General features: G+C 45.6%; 2 protein-coding genes across 7 annotated transcripts; both read right to left on the bottom strand.

The window, feature by feature from the left end:
- Nucleotides 1-2,804: 2,804 nt before the first annotated feature.
- On the bottom strand, nt 2,805-6,556 carry LOC100191156 (arginine/serine-rich splicing factor SC32 transcript II). Of its 6 annotated transcripts, XR_004851177.1 has the most exons (10): nt 6,276-6,556; nt 6,111-6,189; nt 5,953-6,032; nt 5,804-5,870; nt 4,756-4,827; nt 4,190-4,417; nt 3,946-4,108; nt 3,737-3,855; nt 3,303-3,558; nt 2,805-3,221 (listed from the first exon to the last, which is right to left on the bottom strand). XR_004851177.1 is itself a non-coding variant. In XM_035960394.1 (8 exons), the coding sequence occupies exons 1-8, from the start codon at nt 6,349-6,351 to the stop codon at nt 3,850-3,852; spliced, it is 747 nt and encodes a 248-aa protein (XP_035816287.1). In that variant the 5' UTR covers nt 6,352-6,547; the 3' UTR covers nt 3,013-3,849. The 6 variants fall into 6 exon arrangements, 2 of the variants coding, with proteins under 2 accessions (XP_035816287.1, NP_001130064.1); XR_004850795.1 differs by having other exon boundaries at nt 2,807-3,558; XR_004850447.1 differs by having other exon boundaries at nt 3,013-3,221; nt 3,303-3,855.
- Nucleotides 6,557-7,690: 1,134 nt separating this feature from the next.
- On the bottom strand, nt 7,691-8,998 carry LOC100382484 (uncharacterized). Its single transcript, NM_001175223.1, has 2 exons — nt 8,772-8,998; nt 7,691-8,649 (listed from the first exon to the last, which is right to left on the bottom strand). Exons 1-2 carry the CDS (start codon nt 8,902-8,904, stop codon nt 7,838-7,840), a joined length of 945 nt encoding a protein of 314 aa, NP_001168694.1. The 5' UTR covers nt 8,905-8,998; the 3' UTR covers nt 7,691-7,837.
- Between the last annotated feature and the right edge of the window lie 9,486 nt (nt 8,999-18,484).

The raw sequence follows: 18,484 nt of genomic DNA on the forward strand, positions 1-18,484 counted from the left end.
TAAACGGGTATTAGAACGTTCTGCCTTCACCCATACCCGTTAACCCGTGGGTATAAAATACCCAATATAAACTTAGCCCAAGCATTAACTTAGACTTTAGTCATCCATCTTTTTTACTATTTAACAATCTTTTAGACCATAATGTCATAGAAGGCTTAACGACAATTTGATGATCATGTAATGGAACATGTAATGTGCTATGTAGTACTTTGTGTTACTATTTTATCTAATTATCTTTGGTGTGTTGAATGGATGGTTAAATGATGCTAGAAAATTTTGTAATGGTATTTATATGGATATACTTGACATTTGTATAGTATAATATTTTGATAGATGTTTAATTTTTGTGGGTACGGGTGACCCGATGGGTGACCCATACCCACATGGGTATGGGTATGGGGGTAAATTCATACCCACCAGTGTATATGGGTGACCCGGTGGGGTTATTTTTGTGTCGTGGGTATGGGTATGGGGTAGTAATACCCGGTGGGTATTTACCCATTGCCATCTCTAATAGACCAAGTGAAAAGTCTGTTCACCAACTGTAACTTAATGAGACTATAGAGATCAATGATAGTGTTGAAGAGCGAACTCCATTTCATAACCCCACAAGGTTTATTTTTCTCAGCATCTTTTCTTAGAATATTGAAGTCACCACCTACCAACATAGGGTGTTTACTTCTAGTGCAAAACCAAGATAACTCACTAAGGAACCGATTATTATTATCTTGTGCTGCCCCATAAACATTAATAAAATTCCAAATGAAACCACTCTCTTTATGCGTCGCAAGCACTCTAATCATAAATTCATCCAACTCTTGTTCTCTAACATCAAAGACCTCAGAGTTGAAACCTAATAGGAGGCCACCAGATCTCCCATTAGAATGGGACCAACACCAAGCAAAGTTCTTATTACCACTAATACCATTAAGCCAGGCATCACTGAAGTTCTTTTTATTGGTTTCTTGCAAACCAATGAAGTCTATCTTTTCTTCTCTAATGAGTTCCTTAAGAAACTCAAACTTAACTGCTTTCCCCAACCCCTGACAATTCCAACTTAGGTCTATCATTCTGAATTTGAAGTGGGAAAGTGGGGCAAAATCATCATCACTCTTCTTGTTAGGTGTGTACCTAATCTTGGGAGAGGCTTTCTTTTTTTCCTCGCTGATTTTTCTTATGAGGGATTTTCTATCTTTTCTTAAATCCATCACATTCTCCAGCTCATAGTCAAAATTAGTGTCAGACTCCTCATGGATATTACTATCCACATCAGTTTGAACACCCCAACAATCATTCGAATCAACACACTTCTTAACAGATTGAGCAACAAGATTATTTCTAGTAAGTTCTAAAGATTTAATAAGCTCTAAATTCGTGACAACATCAATAAAAGAAACACCTAGACATATCCCCAATTTATCATATATATCAATAAGCAATTAATTATCAACATTAATCAAAGAGGAAGGGTTTGAAGATGTACCTTTGTTGAGAAACGCGGCTTTGGCCTTAGCTCTCGTAGTGGCTTTGTCAACGATTTTCACATCCTCGCCTGTCTCAAACCTACTACATTTCCTGGTACCTTCCACATAATCTAAGCCTTTGGCAACAACCTTCTTCCCCACACCACCCTGAGGGACTTCAACACTCATCTGATCAATCACCATATTTTTCCTTTATCTTGAACATCATGAATAAAGGTATCATCATCTTTAGCAAATTCTTCCAGATATTGGTAGTTCATCAAATCCGTAGATGTTAGCCTTCAATATTAACGAAAACTAACGCTTTGGCTCTTTTCGGTAAAAAAATGTTGGCCATATGCCCATTGATCGTGAGTATCTCCTATTACTTAACACACACATGTTCCCTTGACATAAACCATATTATTTGATTTTTGGTGAAGACCATTTATTGGTCAAAAATACATATGCCTTAGCCTTTGATATTAACGAAAACACACCATTTGACCTTTTTTAACCAAAAATGCTGGTTATATGGCCATTGATCGTGAGTGAGAATCTCCTATTACTTAACCCACAAATGTTTCCTAGACATAAACCACGTTATTTGGTTTTTTTGATGAACACCATTTATCGATTAAAAAATTCATAGCCTTTCGTATCAACGAAAACTCGCAATTTGGTCATTTTCAGTCAAAAATATTGACCATGTGTCTATTGATCGTAAGAGGCTCCTATTACTTACCAGACACATCACATGTTTACTTGACATAAACCTCATTATTTAGTTTTTAGTGATGGCAATAGATGTAAATCAAGCCAATTTTAGCTAGGTAGAACAACTTCTTAGATTTTAAGAAACTAAAAATCTATTTTCTATAAACTAGACTACAAATTACTATGTTTAGAACTACTCTAATTTCTATAAACTGGACTTTCAAGCATGTCTTTAGGACTAGTTTGAGAACCCCATTTTTCAAAAGGATTTCTATTTTCTATAAACTTCACTAATAAAGAAAATGAACTGATTTTCCTTAGAAAAATGTTAATCTTTTAAGAAGATGAGGTTCTCAAACTAACCCTTAGTAGTAGAAATCTTAACCATTTTCTTCATTCATTCAGTTGAGGTCAGATCATCAACCTCCGAGTCGAACCAAATGTCGTCTCGAGATATGACATAGCTATTTCGCGTTTCCTTTATTCAATGGTGGCACGCTCAGTTTCTCGTAGCTATGCAGCGAGGAGTCTGCACTCTGCACCAACTTACCAGTCTTGAGTAAACAGGATCACAGGGAGTACTAGTTAATCATCTATTGCATACCTTCATTAACACACCAAACATCTTAAACGTACTGATATTATAGTCAAGTGCTCTACTACAAACGAAATGGGCAGGTACCGTACAAACCATATTTCACAAATACATTTCCAGACAGAGATGACATGTTAATATTGAGCCTTGGTACAGAGGCATTGTCTTCATGGATTTCATTACTGGTGCTTAGGAGAATGAATAAATCTAGAGCATCTGATTCGAGTCACTCAACACTAGCAGAATAATAAAACAATATGATAGAGAAGGACCAAAATAAATTGGTTCACCACCACATGATCAACAGGACCCACGCTAATCATAACTGATACCTCCATTCCCGTAGAGATTATTAGCCATATTACGACGACGACGAGTACCATTGTTACTATGAGTACACACACCCCTCAGCATCTCTGCCAGTCTGCACCTTGTTCCAACTAGAACTGATGCAAAGCATTTGCCAAAGTAGGGTAGGGGTAAGAACCAACATAGCATGTAAGGCATTATTGTACAAGTTTTCTTACCAATCATGAGATCCATCTGGAATTTCATGATTTGATTCAGAACCTCTTGAACAAAAATATAGACTGCATCAAGATGGTCACTGTAAGCAGCATCAGCATCAATATCGATACAATATCAGCACCGTCACATCATCAGCTGTGTCATCCCCATATCAACACCAATGACAAAGACTAACAGCAAGACATCATCCACCATAGTCGGTCCCGAGCAATACCATTCTACCGGTAAACAGCAACCCCTCTCACGAACAGATAACTAGAAAATGCACAAATGTTTTAACAAATTAATATGGAGTCAAGAAACGGATGCACATAAAGTAGATGATGCAGTACAAGGGTATTAAAAGACAATAGAGGTCGAAATACAAACCAACAGCATATTTTGACAACTGGAAAACACAATTCTAGAAGTCATTAAAAGAACAACTAGCAACCTTGGATAGCGGTTGATTGCAGATTGCTACTGCCATCATGTTCAAACAGCCTTCTCAACGTTCTGCAATCCCATGGGAAGACTGCTCTTTAAGCATCACCAGATCAACAAGCTTTATTCCTGACATGAATTGCTTTCAAGTGTAAGCAACATAAACAAATGCATGGGTAAAAAAACCCTACAAAGCAAGCAGTTAAACACCAATCTAACCTTGCTATCGCTGCCTGGGCTGCGGGAGCTTGCACGCTTCGGTGATGGAGATACACTGCGTGACAGAGGTGAATCTTTTCCATTGGCATGCTTTTCAGGAGTGGGGCTCCTCTGTGGCGGTGGGCTCTTGGGAGGACTAGCACTGCGCCGGGCAGGTGAAGAACTGTTGAAAGAAATCAAATTATAATTTGGGAACATGCAAAGAATAACCAAATGGTGCACCTGCACATTGGTATTGAGGCACCTGTGGTATGAGCGGCTTCTACTCCTGCTCCTGCTTCTACTCTTGCTTCTGCTCTTGCGCTTAACATCATCTCTTGCTCTACGATGACTTTTGTGGTCAGGGCTTGAACTCATACTTCGGCTTCTACTTCTGCTCCGACGACGATAGTCCCTATCTCTATCATGGACATGCCTTTCTCTGCTCCTGCTCCTGCTGCGACTTCGCCTTCTATCATCTCTGTCTCTGTGCCTAGTTAAAACAATGCATGCACTATAAGTTGCCTAGACTGCTGATAGTAAGCCAAAATGAAGGCAGTTAAGGATATGTTAAATTGACATATTAGAAATAATGCTTCTCTGCAAATAAGGTGAAAGCAGTGTTAATACCGACAGATTGCCTCTCTGCAACAAAAGCAAAGACAGTAATCAAGTAGACACTTACTTGCAGAGAAAGAAGTCTATGTCTACAGCAGAGGCCTGGAGAGAGGGTTACTTACCAGAGCACATATATGTATATATAGGGGGGTTACCATAAAAGATGATTTAAAGTAATGCTGGACATAATGTGGAAGGAACTAAAGTCTTCACCTTGGCCTTGGACTACGGCTCCTTGACCTGTCTCTTGATTTCTCAACCCCCTCTTTGACCCTTCCTTTGTGGCTACAGACACAAAAAAAACAAAGCAGGGACAAACTTTGGTGACCTGAATGAAATAGGTAGAGGATAAGATAAATGGATGCATACACTCTCTTGCACACAGCTTCAGGAGATAAATAAATTCAAGAAGAAGAAAAACTAACAGAACCTAGTACATGAGTGAATGCAATTGTTGTCTTTGAGTTGTATATGTTTAGCTAAACAGACTGTTTTACACAAGCTACCCCATAAATGCATATGGCATACTATATGTACATAATGAGTATTGTACTGGTACTGGGATTTTACCATACGAAAAACGTGCTATATATCTTAAAGCTAGATAGACAATGCTCGACTGTTCATACAAATTATTTGACAATTAATTCTCTCAACCTATTTCATGTGCTGTAACCAAAAAAGGGAAAACATACAGAGAACGGCAAGAGTTTTGCTGATTTTGTTTCGAGTCTTATTTTAGTAGTCTTGAACTAAGAAACTAAGAACAAACAAACTCCAAAATGTTCAATCACATTATCAAGGACAGACACAGTGTTGGCCCACATGAGTGGGGTCTGGGGAAGGAATAACTGAGGCAAGCCTTACCCCTGCCTCTTTTGCAGAGAGGCTGCGTCGAACCAAGGGCCTTCGGCTCAGTGGGAAGGCTTCTCACCACTGTGCCAGGTATGTCCTTCATTCATGTTTGGGTAACAAAGCATAACTAGTACATTGGTATGCTAATCTCAGAAGATTAACCAAAACATGTTTGGGTAACAAGAGATAGATAATCAGGCATCAACCGTCAGCAAGATCTCAGACAAATAAAAAACCAAGACGCATCAACCTAATCATATTCCTTGCTGTTAGCATATAATTATTGTCACCTCAAATCAAGAGTGGTCCACAACAAAATGAGATAAATATCATGCTTCTTATTGTCATGATAACTACATAAACAACACAGGTAACAGGTTATCAACATACAGGTGTGCCTACTCACATTGGCACAGCATTGGGGCCGTACTTTGCAAACTGCACCATGATGTTCCTCCCATCCACATTACGGCCTGCACCCAAAAAATCTACAATTATCAAAAATAGAAGCTCCAAAATCCCCACATGTGGAGCACAGTCGAAAAAAAAAACCACCATCGAGCCGATCTATAGCCTTCTGCGCCTCGTCGGCGTACTTGTACCGCACGAACGCAAAACCCCTCGAGTCCCCGGTCCTGCGAGGACACCGACAAACGAAGCGTGAGGAAACAGTCATCGAAGCACCGGCCCGAGAATTCAAACCGACGCCTGACCTGCGGTCCCTCGGGATGAAGACGTCGACGACCTTGCCGCAGCGCTCGAAGAGCGGGAAAAGGTCGTCGGCCGTGGTTCCTGAGCAGAGGGTGAAGACGAATATGAGAAGGAAGCGGTTAGAGACAGAGGGAAGGGGGCGGGGGCTAGGGTTAGGTCTCGCTCACGGAAGCTGATGTTGAGGACGAGCAGCGAGAAGGTGTCGCGGATGTCCGGCGGACCCGTCCTTCCAAAGTGCGACATCACGGCGGCGCCTCCGACGACGGCGAGGCCTAGGGTTTATGGCTCCGCCGCGGGGGAGAGGAAGAGGGAGAGAGCAGCGGAATCGAGTGTGTGAATGCAAGTGGTGGGAGGGAGTAGGTGGGCTCAGCTCAGCGAGAGGGGGAGGACAGGGAAACGAATTACGTGACAATCCAAATCTCAAAGCTGAAACTCAACAGAACATGACCTTCTTAAGCCTACGCTACGCTACGCAGCATTTGAACGTATTTGTTTCTCAAAACTGAAACGCATGGTCGGCCAGGCGACGTGCTTTCTCGCCATGAAGCTGCAGAACACTGCCAGGCGATGTGCCGACAGAACACTACGAAATGCTGTGTTGAGTTGCATCTTTGAAATTTGGTCCGTCGTATCTCCAGCTCTCTGTCACACAACGTATCTCGGTTTTTATTTTAAATTTCACTCTATAAATAATTTACTGTGCAGTACAAAACAGTATTATACATGCATATATTACACATATATTACACGCTTAGCTAGAAATAACCTTAGGCTATCTCCAACCATTACCTTCCTAAATTCCTCGTATTCGTACTTTCTATTCATATTTAAATATCTCACTCTTAATCATTTTCACCCTCAACCATTTTTCTCTGTTTATTCTCCTCTCCAACCGTTCCCTTATTCAACTCCCCCTTGACTCTTGAACTAGGTTATTTGTCTTTTATATGTTAGTTTTTAAAGTTTTAAAAATACTATCATATTTATAGTACCGTAATACATATTGTTATCTGCTAATTAAACTAAAAATAGTTAATTTCGCAATTATTATCATTGATTAGTGTAGAAGGGGAAATTCTTCTCTCCTCCCCCCTCCCCCGCGAGAGGGAGCGTCGTTGCCTCGTTGGATGCGGCTGGGGTGTGCCCGCCCTTCATCCTGTCAGGGAGATGCCGAGGGGGGCGCCGAGGGGGTCCATCTTAGGAACATAGGAGGACCTGAGGAGTCCAGGACACCGTTTGAGAGCTCCTTATAGCAACTCCACTGTTTTTTTAGAAAAAAAGCTCCGGTTTTCAAACGGTATTTAGTTTAAAATTGAATAGAAATAGAGCCTGACACTATAATCTCATCTGATCATCAAATTTTAGAGTGTAAAATTTAGAGTCTATTGTCAACCTAGTTATAAGACGTCATGCGGATAGGATATGTTTACATTTGACTTTTTGACTTTACACGCATTGACGCTGTGTGAAAGACATATGAGAGCTAGGCCCTACTGTTAGGAAGTTTTGGTCGCCAACAAAAGCAGAAACAGAAAAGGGAGGGAAAAGCCTCAGTCGACCCTGCTCTGCACACTTTCCAACTGTTCTGAAAGGAATGCACGTATATGTTTGTGTGTGTACAGTACGCAAAGCTTACAAAGTTCAGAGGGAGATACGACGTACATATATAGATCCGCATGTAGTACGATATTGCACGACGATCGAGCAAATATACAGTGTGTCGACGATGTCATAGGAAATCAGTGATGAATGGATCGTCGGGGAAGAACTCCGGCCAAGGGAGGAGCGGGATGGAGCCGCCACTACCGAATTGGGACGACGCCGTGTCCACCTGCAGCAGGGTGGCTGCGTCGTCGGAGAGGTCGGTCAGGGGCGGCAGCGAGCTTCCACCACCGCCAGCACCGTAGCACGCGAACACGTCAACATCACCGCCGTCGTCGTCGTCGGGTCGTCGGCCATAGCTGATGAGGCCTGCTGCTTGCTGTTGCCGCTGGTGGGCAGCTTCACCGCTGCCGGGCGCGTCGGGGAACGTGGTGCGCGGTAAGTAGTACTGGTGGGCGGCATCGTCGTCCGCGGACGACGACGACACCACCGGCGGGGCAGCAGCAGCGGTAGTAGTGGTGGTGGTGTCGAGGAGCGTCAGTTGCGGCGAGCAGAGGGCGCCGATGAGACCGGCGAGAGCCGCCGCCGTCGTCCCGGCCTGCTGCGGCGGGTCGGGGTCGGCGGGCAGCTGCCCGCGTAGGGCTGCGAGCGCGATGAGCTGCGGCAGCGCGGCGAAGAAGTCGGTGCGGGGGCGGTGCGTCATGGGGTCGAAGCCCATCTGGATGAGGCGCTTCCTGAGGTGCGTGTTCCAGAAGTTCTTGATCTCGTTGTCGGTGCGGCCTGGGAGGTGCGTGGCGATGGCGGACCACTTGTTGCCGAGGACGGAGTGCAGGTGGAGGATGGTCTGCTCCTCCTCCCGCGAGAACTTGCCCCGCTTGATGTCCGGCCGCAGGTAGTTGGTCCACCGCAGCCGGCAGCTCTTGCCGCACCTGTTCAGCCCTGCATGCATATATATATGTTCAGCTAGCTCCTCCATCGCTGATCAGCTAGCTAATCCATACAAAGCTACAGCTAGACAGACAGACGATCGGACGGAGAAGGGCATGCATGCATGCATGTACCGGCCAGCCTGGGCAGGGTCCGCCAACTGCCATGCCCGTTCTTCTGGATGTAGTGCAGCAGCTTCTCATCTTCCTCCTGAGTCCAAGGCCCCTTCTTCAGGCCATTCTCGTCGCAGCAAGGAGACCTCCCCATGCTGGCCTGCCGGCCGGCAAAACCGATGCAACTAACACAGCACAGTACATACAGCACCAATTCAATTCAACCGAATGGTGGAGTGGGTGTGGTGTGGGTCGTGGCTACGGGGCAGCCCTGCTGCATGCTTATATACTGCCCGGCCGCTCGCTGCTGCAGCCTGCAGTGCTGCGACGACCTAGCTAGGACGTGTGGCCTGCGTACGTGTCTCGTCATATGCTCAGCTTATACACTGCCGCCCGGAGTTGAGAAGCAACTGCGTGCATATGGTACGTACAGCTGGTTAGGTAATACGGGGATGCTGCAATGACAAGATTATTTCGCAGTCTACACGGACGCAGCAGACCGATCGAGTAATATAGTTATTATTATCACACACACGATTATATACGTAGTAATATTGTAATAATGTAATAAAATGATTGTTTGAACAGCTGAGTTCATGCAGAGTTGTCACGTAGCGCCTTGGACTTTGGCGCTCTCTGCATGGGACGTCGGATGCTGCTTGCATTGGCTTTGAGTCAAGCTGAAGGAAGCCTTGCTTTCTTGGGCGCTGTCTTCGTCTTGCTTGGTTGTTAGTTAAGATGAGACGACGGAGAGGAGAGGTGGACTCGCTATACTACTGTACTGACTACTACTACAATCCATGGCCAGCAGCTCCCGTCAAATCCAAACCAAAGATTTTTCTCCCACGCGCATGTACGCAAAAAAAAAAAGATATATAGCTTTCTTCGGATCACCTGTCCCACCATCCCAACTCAACCCACACTACAGGAAACGCATAAAATTTCGTGGGCCCTGATATTTTCGTCGGCCGACCCACGAAAATAAGTAAGATAATTTCGTCGGCCTCGTTACCGACGAAAATAAAGAGTATTTTCGTGGGCCGGGGGCTATGTTCGTCGGCAGGCCGACGAAAATACTGAATATATGTTCGTCGGCCTCGTAACCGACGAAAATAGGTCTTATTTACGTGGGCCGAAGCCGTGCCGACGAAAATACGTCAACTATTTTCGTCGGCCCCACTGAGGCCGACGAAAATACGACCACTATTTTCGTCGGCCCCAATACGGCCGACGAAAATAAAAGACCTAAATCTTCCGCGCGCCCGCACCTTCTCTCTCGCTCTCGCTCGTTTCTCTCGCTCGCTCGTTTTTCTGTTCGCCGCGCCGCCGCACGCCGCGCCACCACCGCACGCCGCGCGCACGGACGCCACACGCCGCGCCGTGCCCCGTCCCCGCGCCGCCACCGCACGCTCGCACGCACGGACGCCGCGCGGCGCCGCACGCACGCCGCGCCGTGCCCCTTCCCCGCGCCGCCCCTTCGCCGTGGCTCGTCCCCGCGCCGCCCCTTCGCTGTGCCCCGTCCCCGCACTCCCCTCGCCGTGGCCGCCTCGTCGCCGTGCCCCGTCCCCGCGCCGCCCCTTGCCTCGCCCGGCCCTCTCCGTGCCCGCCTCCTCGCCGTGCCCCATCGCCGTGACCCATCGCCATCGCCGCCTCCTCGCCGTGCCTCCTCGCCGTGACCCATCGCCGTGCCGCCCCTCGCCGCGCCGCCCATCGCTGAGTAACAAGGTACTTACTTAGTCGTTTTTTATTTTCATTAATTGTTATCTTGTTATCTTGTCATCTTGTGATTATGATTTGAGTTAAATTGTCGAGTTTAACTGTTGATTGCTTTAATTCAAATTCATATTTGTCTCCGAGATATTTTTTAATGTTTAGAGTTTAGTTTTAATCGTTAACGATAGCGAACCGTATGCGTCACCCGTTCGGGAACGACGAACGTCACATTGGCTTGTGAGGTTCGTCGTTCCGGAATTGTCCACGTATTTTGGACAGCCTGAGAGTGTAAGTCGATGCTTGTGATTTGTGACATGTGCTTTATGATTGACGCGGAATTTCGGTTGTGTAACCCAGTTGTTCTCTAACACACCATGTTCAGGCGTGTGCTTGGAGAGCAGCGGGGTTATGCTGCCGAAATTTCGCGGCAATCGTAGGCTACACGTCACAAATCACAAGCATCGGCCTACACTCTTGGGTGGGTTTAGGGCCTTTACCTAATAGGGAGTTCACCTAAGCCACGGACGATCGTTGATGTTCTTTGTCTTTTGTTTAGCCTTTGAAATGGACGGTGATCGGAGGGTGATGTATGACGGGTGGAGAAAGGATGGGGCACATTCGAATGAATGGATGGGTGTAACAAAGGCTTTTCTTGAGCACGCTTTCAAAGATGCAACTAGTCGTCTAGTGAAGTGTCCTTGCAATCGCTGCGAGAACAAGTGGCCTCAGAAGAAGGAAGAAATGGAGAAACATCTTTGCAAAAGTGGGTTTATGCCGAACTATCTTGTATGGTACCGGCATGGAGAGTCTATTAGACACGTTGACGCGGAGGTGGAGCTTGATGACGATCATGATAGGATGGACGATATGTTGCATGATCTTGGTAGGGAGGTTGAAATGAACGCTGAGGAGCCGGGGCAGCTTCCACGCGATGCTCAAGAATTCTTCCGGCTACTCGCCGCGGGAGAAGAGAGACTGCACGAGCACACTCAGATGTCAGTTCTTGGGACTCTCACAAGACTAATGACGATAAAGTCGAAGCACAACATTTCAAACAGTGCTTACAACGACATCGTCCAACTTATGGGCGAGGTTCTCCCGGAGAATCATAAGTTGCCAAAGAATATGTACTTCGCAAAGAAGATGTTGGCTGGTCTTGGGATGACATATGAGAAGATCGACGTGTGTCCCAACAGTTGCATGCTATTCTTTGAGGAGGATGACAAACTGGACCGTTGTAAGCATTGTGAAGCTTCTAGATATGTCGAGGTGACAAATGATGAGGGTGAATTGGTAGTTACGAAGGTTGCAGCTAAGCAACTTCGTCGGTTGCCTATCATTCCTCGGCTTTCAAGGTTGTTCCTCAATAAGGAAATAGCTCTGCATATGACGTGGCCAAAGAATGGTGTACGTCTCGTCACTGATCCAGACACAATGGTCCATCCGTCGGACGGTGATGCGTGGAAGGCATTTGACGAGTTTGATCCCGAATTTGCAAACGACCCTAGGAGTGTACGGCTTGGTCTATCGACGGACGGATTCACACCTTTCAATACCAGTGCAAGCCCGTACTCGTGTTGGCCTGTCTTCATTGTGCCATATAATCTTCCTCCTGAGTTGGTCAATAAAGAAGAGTTCATGTTCCTTGCACTAGTCATCCCAGGCCCCGAGCATCCAGGGCCAAAGCTGAATATGTTTGTTCGCCCTTTAATTGAAGAGCTGAAACAATTGTGGAGAGGTGTGAAGGCTTATGACAGCCATACTGAAAAGGAGTTTACCATGCGCGCTGCTTATTTGTGGTCAGTGCATGATCTGCTGGCGTATGGAGATTGGTCTGGATGGTGTGTCCATGGTCGGTTGTGCTGTCCCATATGTATGAATGATACAGATGCATTCAGATTGAAGCATGGTGGGAAAGTGTCATTCTTTGATGCTCATCGACGTTGGACTCCATTCAAGCATGATTTCAGGAATTCGCTTACTGCATTCAGAGGTGGAGCCAAAATCTGAAGCAAGGAGAAAATGATAGGTTCCCAGGCTACGGGGAGGACCATAACTGGACCCATATTTCATCAATATGGGAGCTTCCGTATGCAAAAGCCTTGATCATGCCGCACAACATAGACTTGATGCACCAAGAGCGTAACGTTGCTGAAAGCATCATAAGCACATGTTTCGATGTGACTGATAAAACAAAAGATAATATGAAGGCAAGAAAAGACATGGCTGAAATTTGTAAGAGGCCGATGCTCGAGTTGAAAGTAAGCGATAAAGGGCATGAAAGTAGGCCGCGAGCTGATTACTGCCTCAAGCCGGATGAAAGGAAAGAAATATTTAAGTGGTTGAAGAATCTGAAATTTCCAGATCGGTATGCGGCAAATCTGAAACGGGCAGTCAATCTGAAGACCGGTAAATTGATCGGTTTGAAAAGCCATGACTACCATATTATTATGGAGAGGCTGATGCCCATGATGTTTCGAGGCTATTTTAAGGATGAGCTTTGGAGCATATTTGCAGAGTTGAGTTACTTCTATAGGGAAGTATGCGCAAAAACGGTATCGAAGAGGTTGATGCAGAAATTTGAGAAAGAAATTCCAATTCTTATTTGTAAATTTGAAAAGGTTTTCCCGCCAGGATTCTTCAATGTGATGCAACATCTAATTGTGCATTTGCCTTGGGAAGCTTTGGTAGGCGGACCAGTGCAATTCAGGTGGATGTATCCTATAGAAAGGGCGTTGAAAAAGCTCAGGGCGTCTGTTCGGAACAAGGCTAGAGTCGAAGGGTGTATTGCGGAGGCTTTTGCCCTTAAGGAGATATCTCAATTCTCAACCAGGTATTTCGCTCGAGCCAACAATGTGTTTGCGCCTTCAGTGCGACTTCATGTCGAAAATGAATCACCCCAAAGCACCCTTCAAATTTTTGCGAATCCGGGTAAAGCAGTTGGAAAAGGGAGTGTACGTCACATTGAAGCATCAGATTTGAACACGCTAATGCTATATATGTATAGCAATATTGACAGCACACAGGAGGCGTTCGAGTAAGTTTTCCTCATAGTTACGTCCATTTTCTCATCTCATAATTTCTATAGTGTGTAATCTCCATGTTTGTAATATGTCCAGCATGTTTGATGAAGAATGTTGGAAATCTACTAGTAAACCTACGGCCATCCAATTAGAAAATCTTCGACGTGATGGGTTGAAAGGTGGACCAAACTTCGTGCAGTGGTTTCGTAATTATGTTAGTAATTGTCGTTCTCTCATTGTCCATACTTAATCTTTGAATTTTGGACTTGGAAGATATAATGCATATACTAATTACTTGTATAGGTTTCCAAAAACTCTGTGCACCCGGACTTGCAGCAAATGGCACATACCTCTGTGTCCGTCCGAAACTATACTCGCTATGATGTAAATGGATATCGCTTCCGAACCGCGAAATTGGAGAAGAGTCGACCATTGGCAGCCACCACCAATAGTGGTGTGTTGGCAAGTTCATATGTTGACGATGACAAAGTAGTGGACTATTACGGTGTTCTTCAAAACATTGTAGAGTTGATTTTCGATGGCCCCAACGAACTTAAAGTCGTGTTTTTCGAGTGCGACTGGTTTGATGCTCATAGTGGGACTCGTGTCGACAAGTATGGTAATGTCGAGGTGAAGCATAGCTCTAGGATTCCGAGCAGTATGAGCGATGTTGTCCTTGCAAATCAGGCAAAACAGGTGTACTACCTGCCATATCCTCACCCAAGCCTTAGGGCTTGGTGGGTTGCAATCAAAGTCAACCCACAAGTCGTCGCTCCAGAGAGTGCTGACTACGTGAGTACGAGCAGGGACAACGATGATGCTGTTTTTCAACCAGAAGCGGCGTCGAATCAAGACATAGCTCACCGATTCCATGTGAGCAATGGAGAAGGACTTGAAAATCTCTGTTGCAATTCAAGCGACTTAATTGAAGAACCTAGGTCAAAGCGCAAACGACCTGTCGTCGTTAGAAGATCAGTAAGGATCCAACGAAATCAAGAGCGTATGAATAAACAACGAGCCGAAGAAGCATCATCGGATGCGGATGACTTTTGATTAGTATGTTTCTTTTAGTTAATCAATTAAGCTATGTATTCCAATTTCCACATTATTAATTTTCATATTATTTGTTTCATATACTGTGGTTTGACATTAATTTATCTACAGTTGAACATGTTCAAGCATAGGAGATCTAGGAGGAGTGGGGGCAGCGCGGCCAGCGAGGACAGCTCGGGCAGTGGGCTTTTTCAGGGCACCTCACAGAGCCGACAGAGGCAGCAGCAACTTCTCGACTGTCTAGACGAAGTGCAGGGTGAGGAGGGTGAGCAGGAGACTCCTCAGCAGGATGCTCATGTGCAGGGTGAGGAGGGTGAGCAGGATGAGGAGGGTGAGCAGGATGAGGAGGTTGACCCAATGGGGGCAGGCAGCGCGGGCGACGCGTCAGATGGTTCTACGTCCTTCAGGTATTATTATGCATATTAGTTTAATTGATATTAGTTTCTAATCATTTCATCATATTGAATTTACTTGTATACTTAGGTATAAGAAGAGCAATGCGCTTGGTCCGAGACCTGCCGAGAGGAGGCTCATCCGGCCGCATGGAGAATGGTGGGGCTTATTTCTGTTGTGTTAATTTTTTAATGTGAACGTGATTGCACTAGTTTACTTGTTTTATTAATTTTTGTAGGTCATGGGAAGACTTGACTTGGGACGGTACAGGCAGACGTCCCAAGGTGAACGCAGTGTTGGGTAGCCTCTGTCGCTTCTACTACCCTGGCATGGTGGAGCTGAATGGCGAGAGGTTCGCGGCTATGCAGTGGGCTGACTGGGGTCTAAAGGACTATGTCGAGCCAGGGGAGTCAGGGGAAAGCAGTAGTGGAGGGGGAAGTTCGGAAAAAAAAACGAAGGACTTGTCAGGTGGCTGTGTGGGACGAGTTCTGGGTGAGTTTACTTTCGTATATAAGCAATTCATTGAATTATTGCTTCTCCTAATCTTACTTTAACTTAACTTCTACATTGATATGTAGGGGAGGTTCCAATTGCCTGATGACATCGAGGAGGATCAGGCTCAGTGGACACGTGTGAAGAGGCACTTTCGGAAGTGCGCTGATAAGATAATCAAGGATGCCATGTACAATGCTCGCATCGCGGCCGTCAACTACTACTACAAGAAGATAAAGGGGCAGAAAATGAGCAAAGCATTAGGGGCCAATGAGATCTACCTCACAGAGGAGCAGTACCTGGAGAGCGTTGTGGATTGGCTGTCGAAGGACATGGAAGCCTGGAGGTGGTTGGCTAAGAGATGGGCGTCGCCTGAGTGGATTGCAGAGTCCAACAAGCACCGTGCCAACCGTGGCACTGAAGGACCGGGGCACAGGTACGGCGCCGATGGACACCTTGGTACCGCACGCCGCATGGTAAGTATATAAATCAAACTTGTATGTTACATCTATGAAAATTATATGGTTTAACTCTTGTTTTTCATGCAGGAAGCTGAAAGTGGCGTTTCTCCAAGTTTTATGGAGGTTTACGTCCGTGGTCACCGTGGCCCTGATCCGGCGAACCCTGATGTGCTATGCAGTGAGGCGGCAAGGGAGAAAATGGTAAACAAGTTTGTATTTACGAATTAAATTGCATGTTTTGTGTTTAACTCCAACTCTAACTTTCTTTGCAGAATGCATATGGGGAGGAAATGACTCAACGCCATGGGCCTGACTTCGACTGGATGCATTCAGACTTAGATGCCTCGGCGTTGTACCACAGTGGTGGGGGTAGAAAGCATGGCAGGTGAGGTGTTTGTGTTTGATTCGACGATTTCATTAACAAGAATGTGTCCACTTAATGGCTCAACTATGTGCATCATGCAGGTTTGCCTTTGGCACCGGCGTTGTGGAGTACAACAGGACATTAGGTCAAGGGAAGGCATCGTCTTCGGGAGGGAGTTCTCGCTCCTCCAGGTCTGCTCGAGAGGCTCAGCTGGAGGAGGAGACTCGGGCGGCACAGGAGCAGGCTCGAGCAGCACAGGAGCAGGCTCGAGCAGCGCAGGAGCAGGTTGGGCAGCTGACGCAATATATGGCTTCTTATTTTCAGGTAATTCGTCTATCTCATCACGTGTCGTCATTGAATTCAAAGTATAATGTTGCGATTCTAACGTTGCATCCATTTGCAGGAAATGACTACTAGACTCGGCCCTGATATGAACTTGCCCGCTTTTCGCCCTCCCCAGGTAACACTATCTGAACACTTCAATTCCATAGCAACTCTTTCTTTATTATCAAAAATGGCTCGCAGGCACAAGGATGGGGACAGTGGCCAGGACAAGCTCCAGCGTCGCAGCCACAGTGGACTGGTGTTGGGTGGACGCAGGCACCTCCAGGCACTTGGACGCCTCCACCCCAAGGATCGCAGCCAGTCCCGGGATGGGTGCCACCGGTCTCCCAGCCACCGGCGGGCTCTCAGCCATTTCAAGCGTGGCCACCGACGGGGTGGGTGCCACCACCTCTGGGGTGGCCACCACAACAGTACCCGTGGATGCATGCACATCCTCCTCCTCACCATGGATCACAGGTGACGTTCCATGTTTACTTTTATGCAAATATTGACCAAACACAGCAATGTATATGTATACAGCCTTATTTCAATGATTGATGAATTGCAGGGTTCAGCGTCACATGCTCATGGATCGGAGGGTGGTGTCAACGTCCAAGACTTCCTCGTCCATGGTGCTGGAGGGAGTGGCCACCTTCCTGGTGGCGGAGGAGGGAGTGGCCAAAACTCCCACAGCCCGCCGGAGTGATCAGTGAGGAGTGAGTAGTGAGTAGTTAGTAGCTTATGGACTTATGGACTCTAGACTTATGGACTAGAGTTTTGTGAATTGTGTATTTGAATGGACAATGGACTTTTGGACTTAGGGATACTCTAAACTTATGTGAATGGACTATTTATGTATATGTGATTGTGTTTTGTGAATTATGTATTAGGCTTGTGAATCTGTATATGTGATATTGTGTATATTGCTGTGAATTATTAATAGGTGCAGAAAAATCTGTTTTGGGGGGGGGGGACCATCAATTTTCGTCGGCCTCAGTGGTGGCCGACGAAAATATGTTCCCAGGCTATTTTCGTCGGCCACCACCTAGGCCGACGAAAATATGTTCCCAGGATATTTTCGTCGGCCACTACCAAGGCTGACGAAACTATCCTGGCGTATTTTCGTCGGCCACCCCCGGCCGACGAAAATAAATGGGCGACTCACTATTTTCGTCGGTGTTGCGAAAACCGACGAAAATAGGTTATTTTCGTCGGTACCGACGAAAATAGACGCCTATTTTCGTCGAACTTATTTTCGGCGGCTATTTTCGTCGGCAGGCCGACGAAAATACTATATTTTCGTCGGTTTAGGCTTATTTTCGTGGGTTTTTGGCCCACGAAAATTTAGGCGTTTCCTGTAGTGCCAACCCCTAAAGCTAGCTAGTTAATAGGTGCCCTCAACTGACTTCTTGTTGCATCTTTTGATCTTCTCCCACGCACAAATAGGTCTTTTTTCCCAACACATTGTTGATTTTTAAATACTCATGGTGTGTTTTGTTTCTAAAGACTGATTTTTAGTATTTTCATTTTATTTTAATTTCAGTCCCTAAATTACGAAATACGAAAATTAAAATAGAATTTTAGTTTCCGTATTTAACAATTTATAGGGGCTAAAACGGAATAAAATAGATGGACTAAAAAGTAGCCCATATAATCTAAATACCCTCTTAAGCATAAATGGAAACCATACCAACTTACTAACACTTGGCTCTAGTATTGATATATAGTTAGGCCTCACTTCCAACACATAGGAATTAATCCCGTATTTCTAAGAAAAATGTATGCACTCCAAACCTGCCTTGCACTGTGTGTAAGTATTAGAGCTTTCAGCTAGAGAGGCAACTAGGACGAGTCTATATAGATGGTTAGTCTAACCGTGTGTGTATATATATATACTCTTTATTAATTTAT

This window comes from Zea mays, chromosome 1 (assembly GCF_902167145.1).
Source record: "Zea mays cultivar B73 chromosome 1, Zm-B73-REFERENCE-NAM-5.0, whole genome shotgun sequence".
Classification (NCBI taxonomy): domain Eukaryota; kingdom Viridiplantae; phylum Streptophyta; class Magnoliopsida; order Poales; family Poaceae; genus Zea; species Zea mays.

Excerpts from the sequence above, each read along its gene's own strand:
- LOC100191156 (NM_001136592.1), bottom strand. The coding sequence starts at position 6,351 with ATGTCGCACTTTGGAAGGACGGGTCCGCCGGACATCCGCGACACCTTC. Across the intron at positions 6,033-6,110 it reads TTCATCCCGAGGGACCGCAG|GACCGGGGACTCGAGGGGTT; the intron begins GTCAGGCGTCGG and ends GTGTCCTCGCAG. Across the intron at positions 4,109-4,189 it reads AGAAGCCGCTCATACCACAG|TTCTTCACCTGCCCGGCGCA; the intron begins GTGCCTCAATAC and ends TTCTTTCAACAG.
- LOC100382484 (NM_001175223.1), bottom strand. The coding sequence starts at position 8,904 with ATGGGGAGGTCTCCTTGCTGCGACGAGAATGGCCTGAAGAAGGGGCCT. Across the intron at positions 8,650-8,771 it reads GACCCTGCCCAGGCTGGCCG|GGCTGAACAGGTGCGGCAAG; the intron begins GTACATGCATGC and ends ATATGCATGCAG.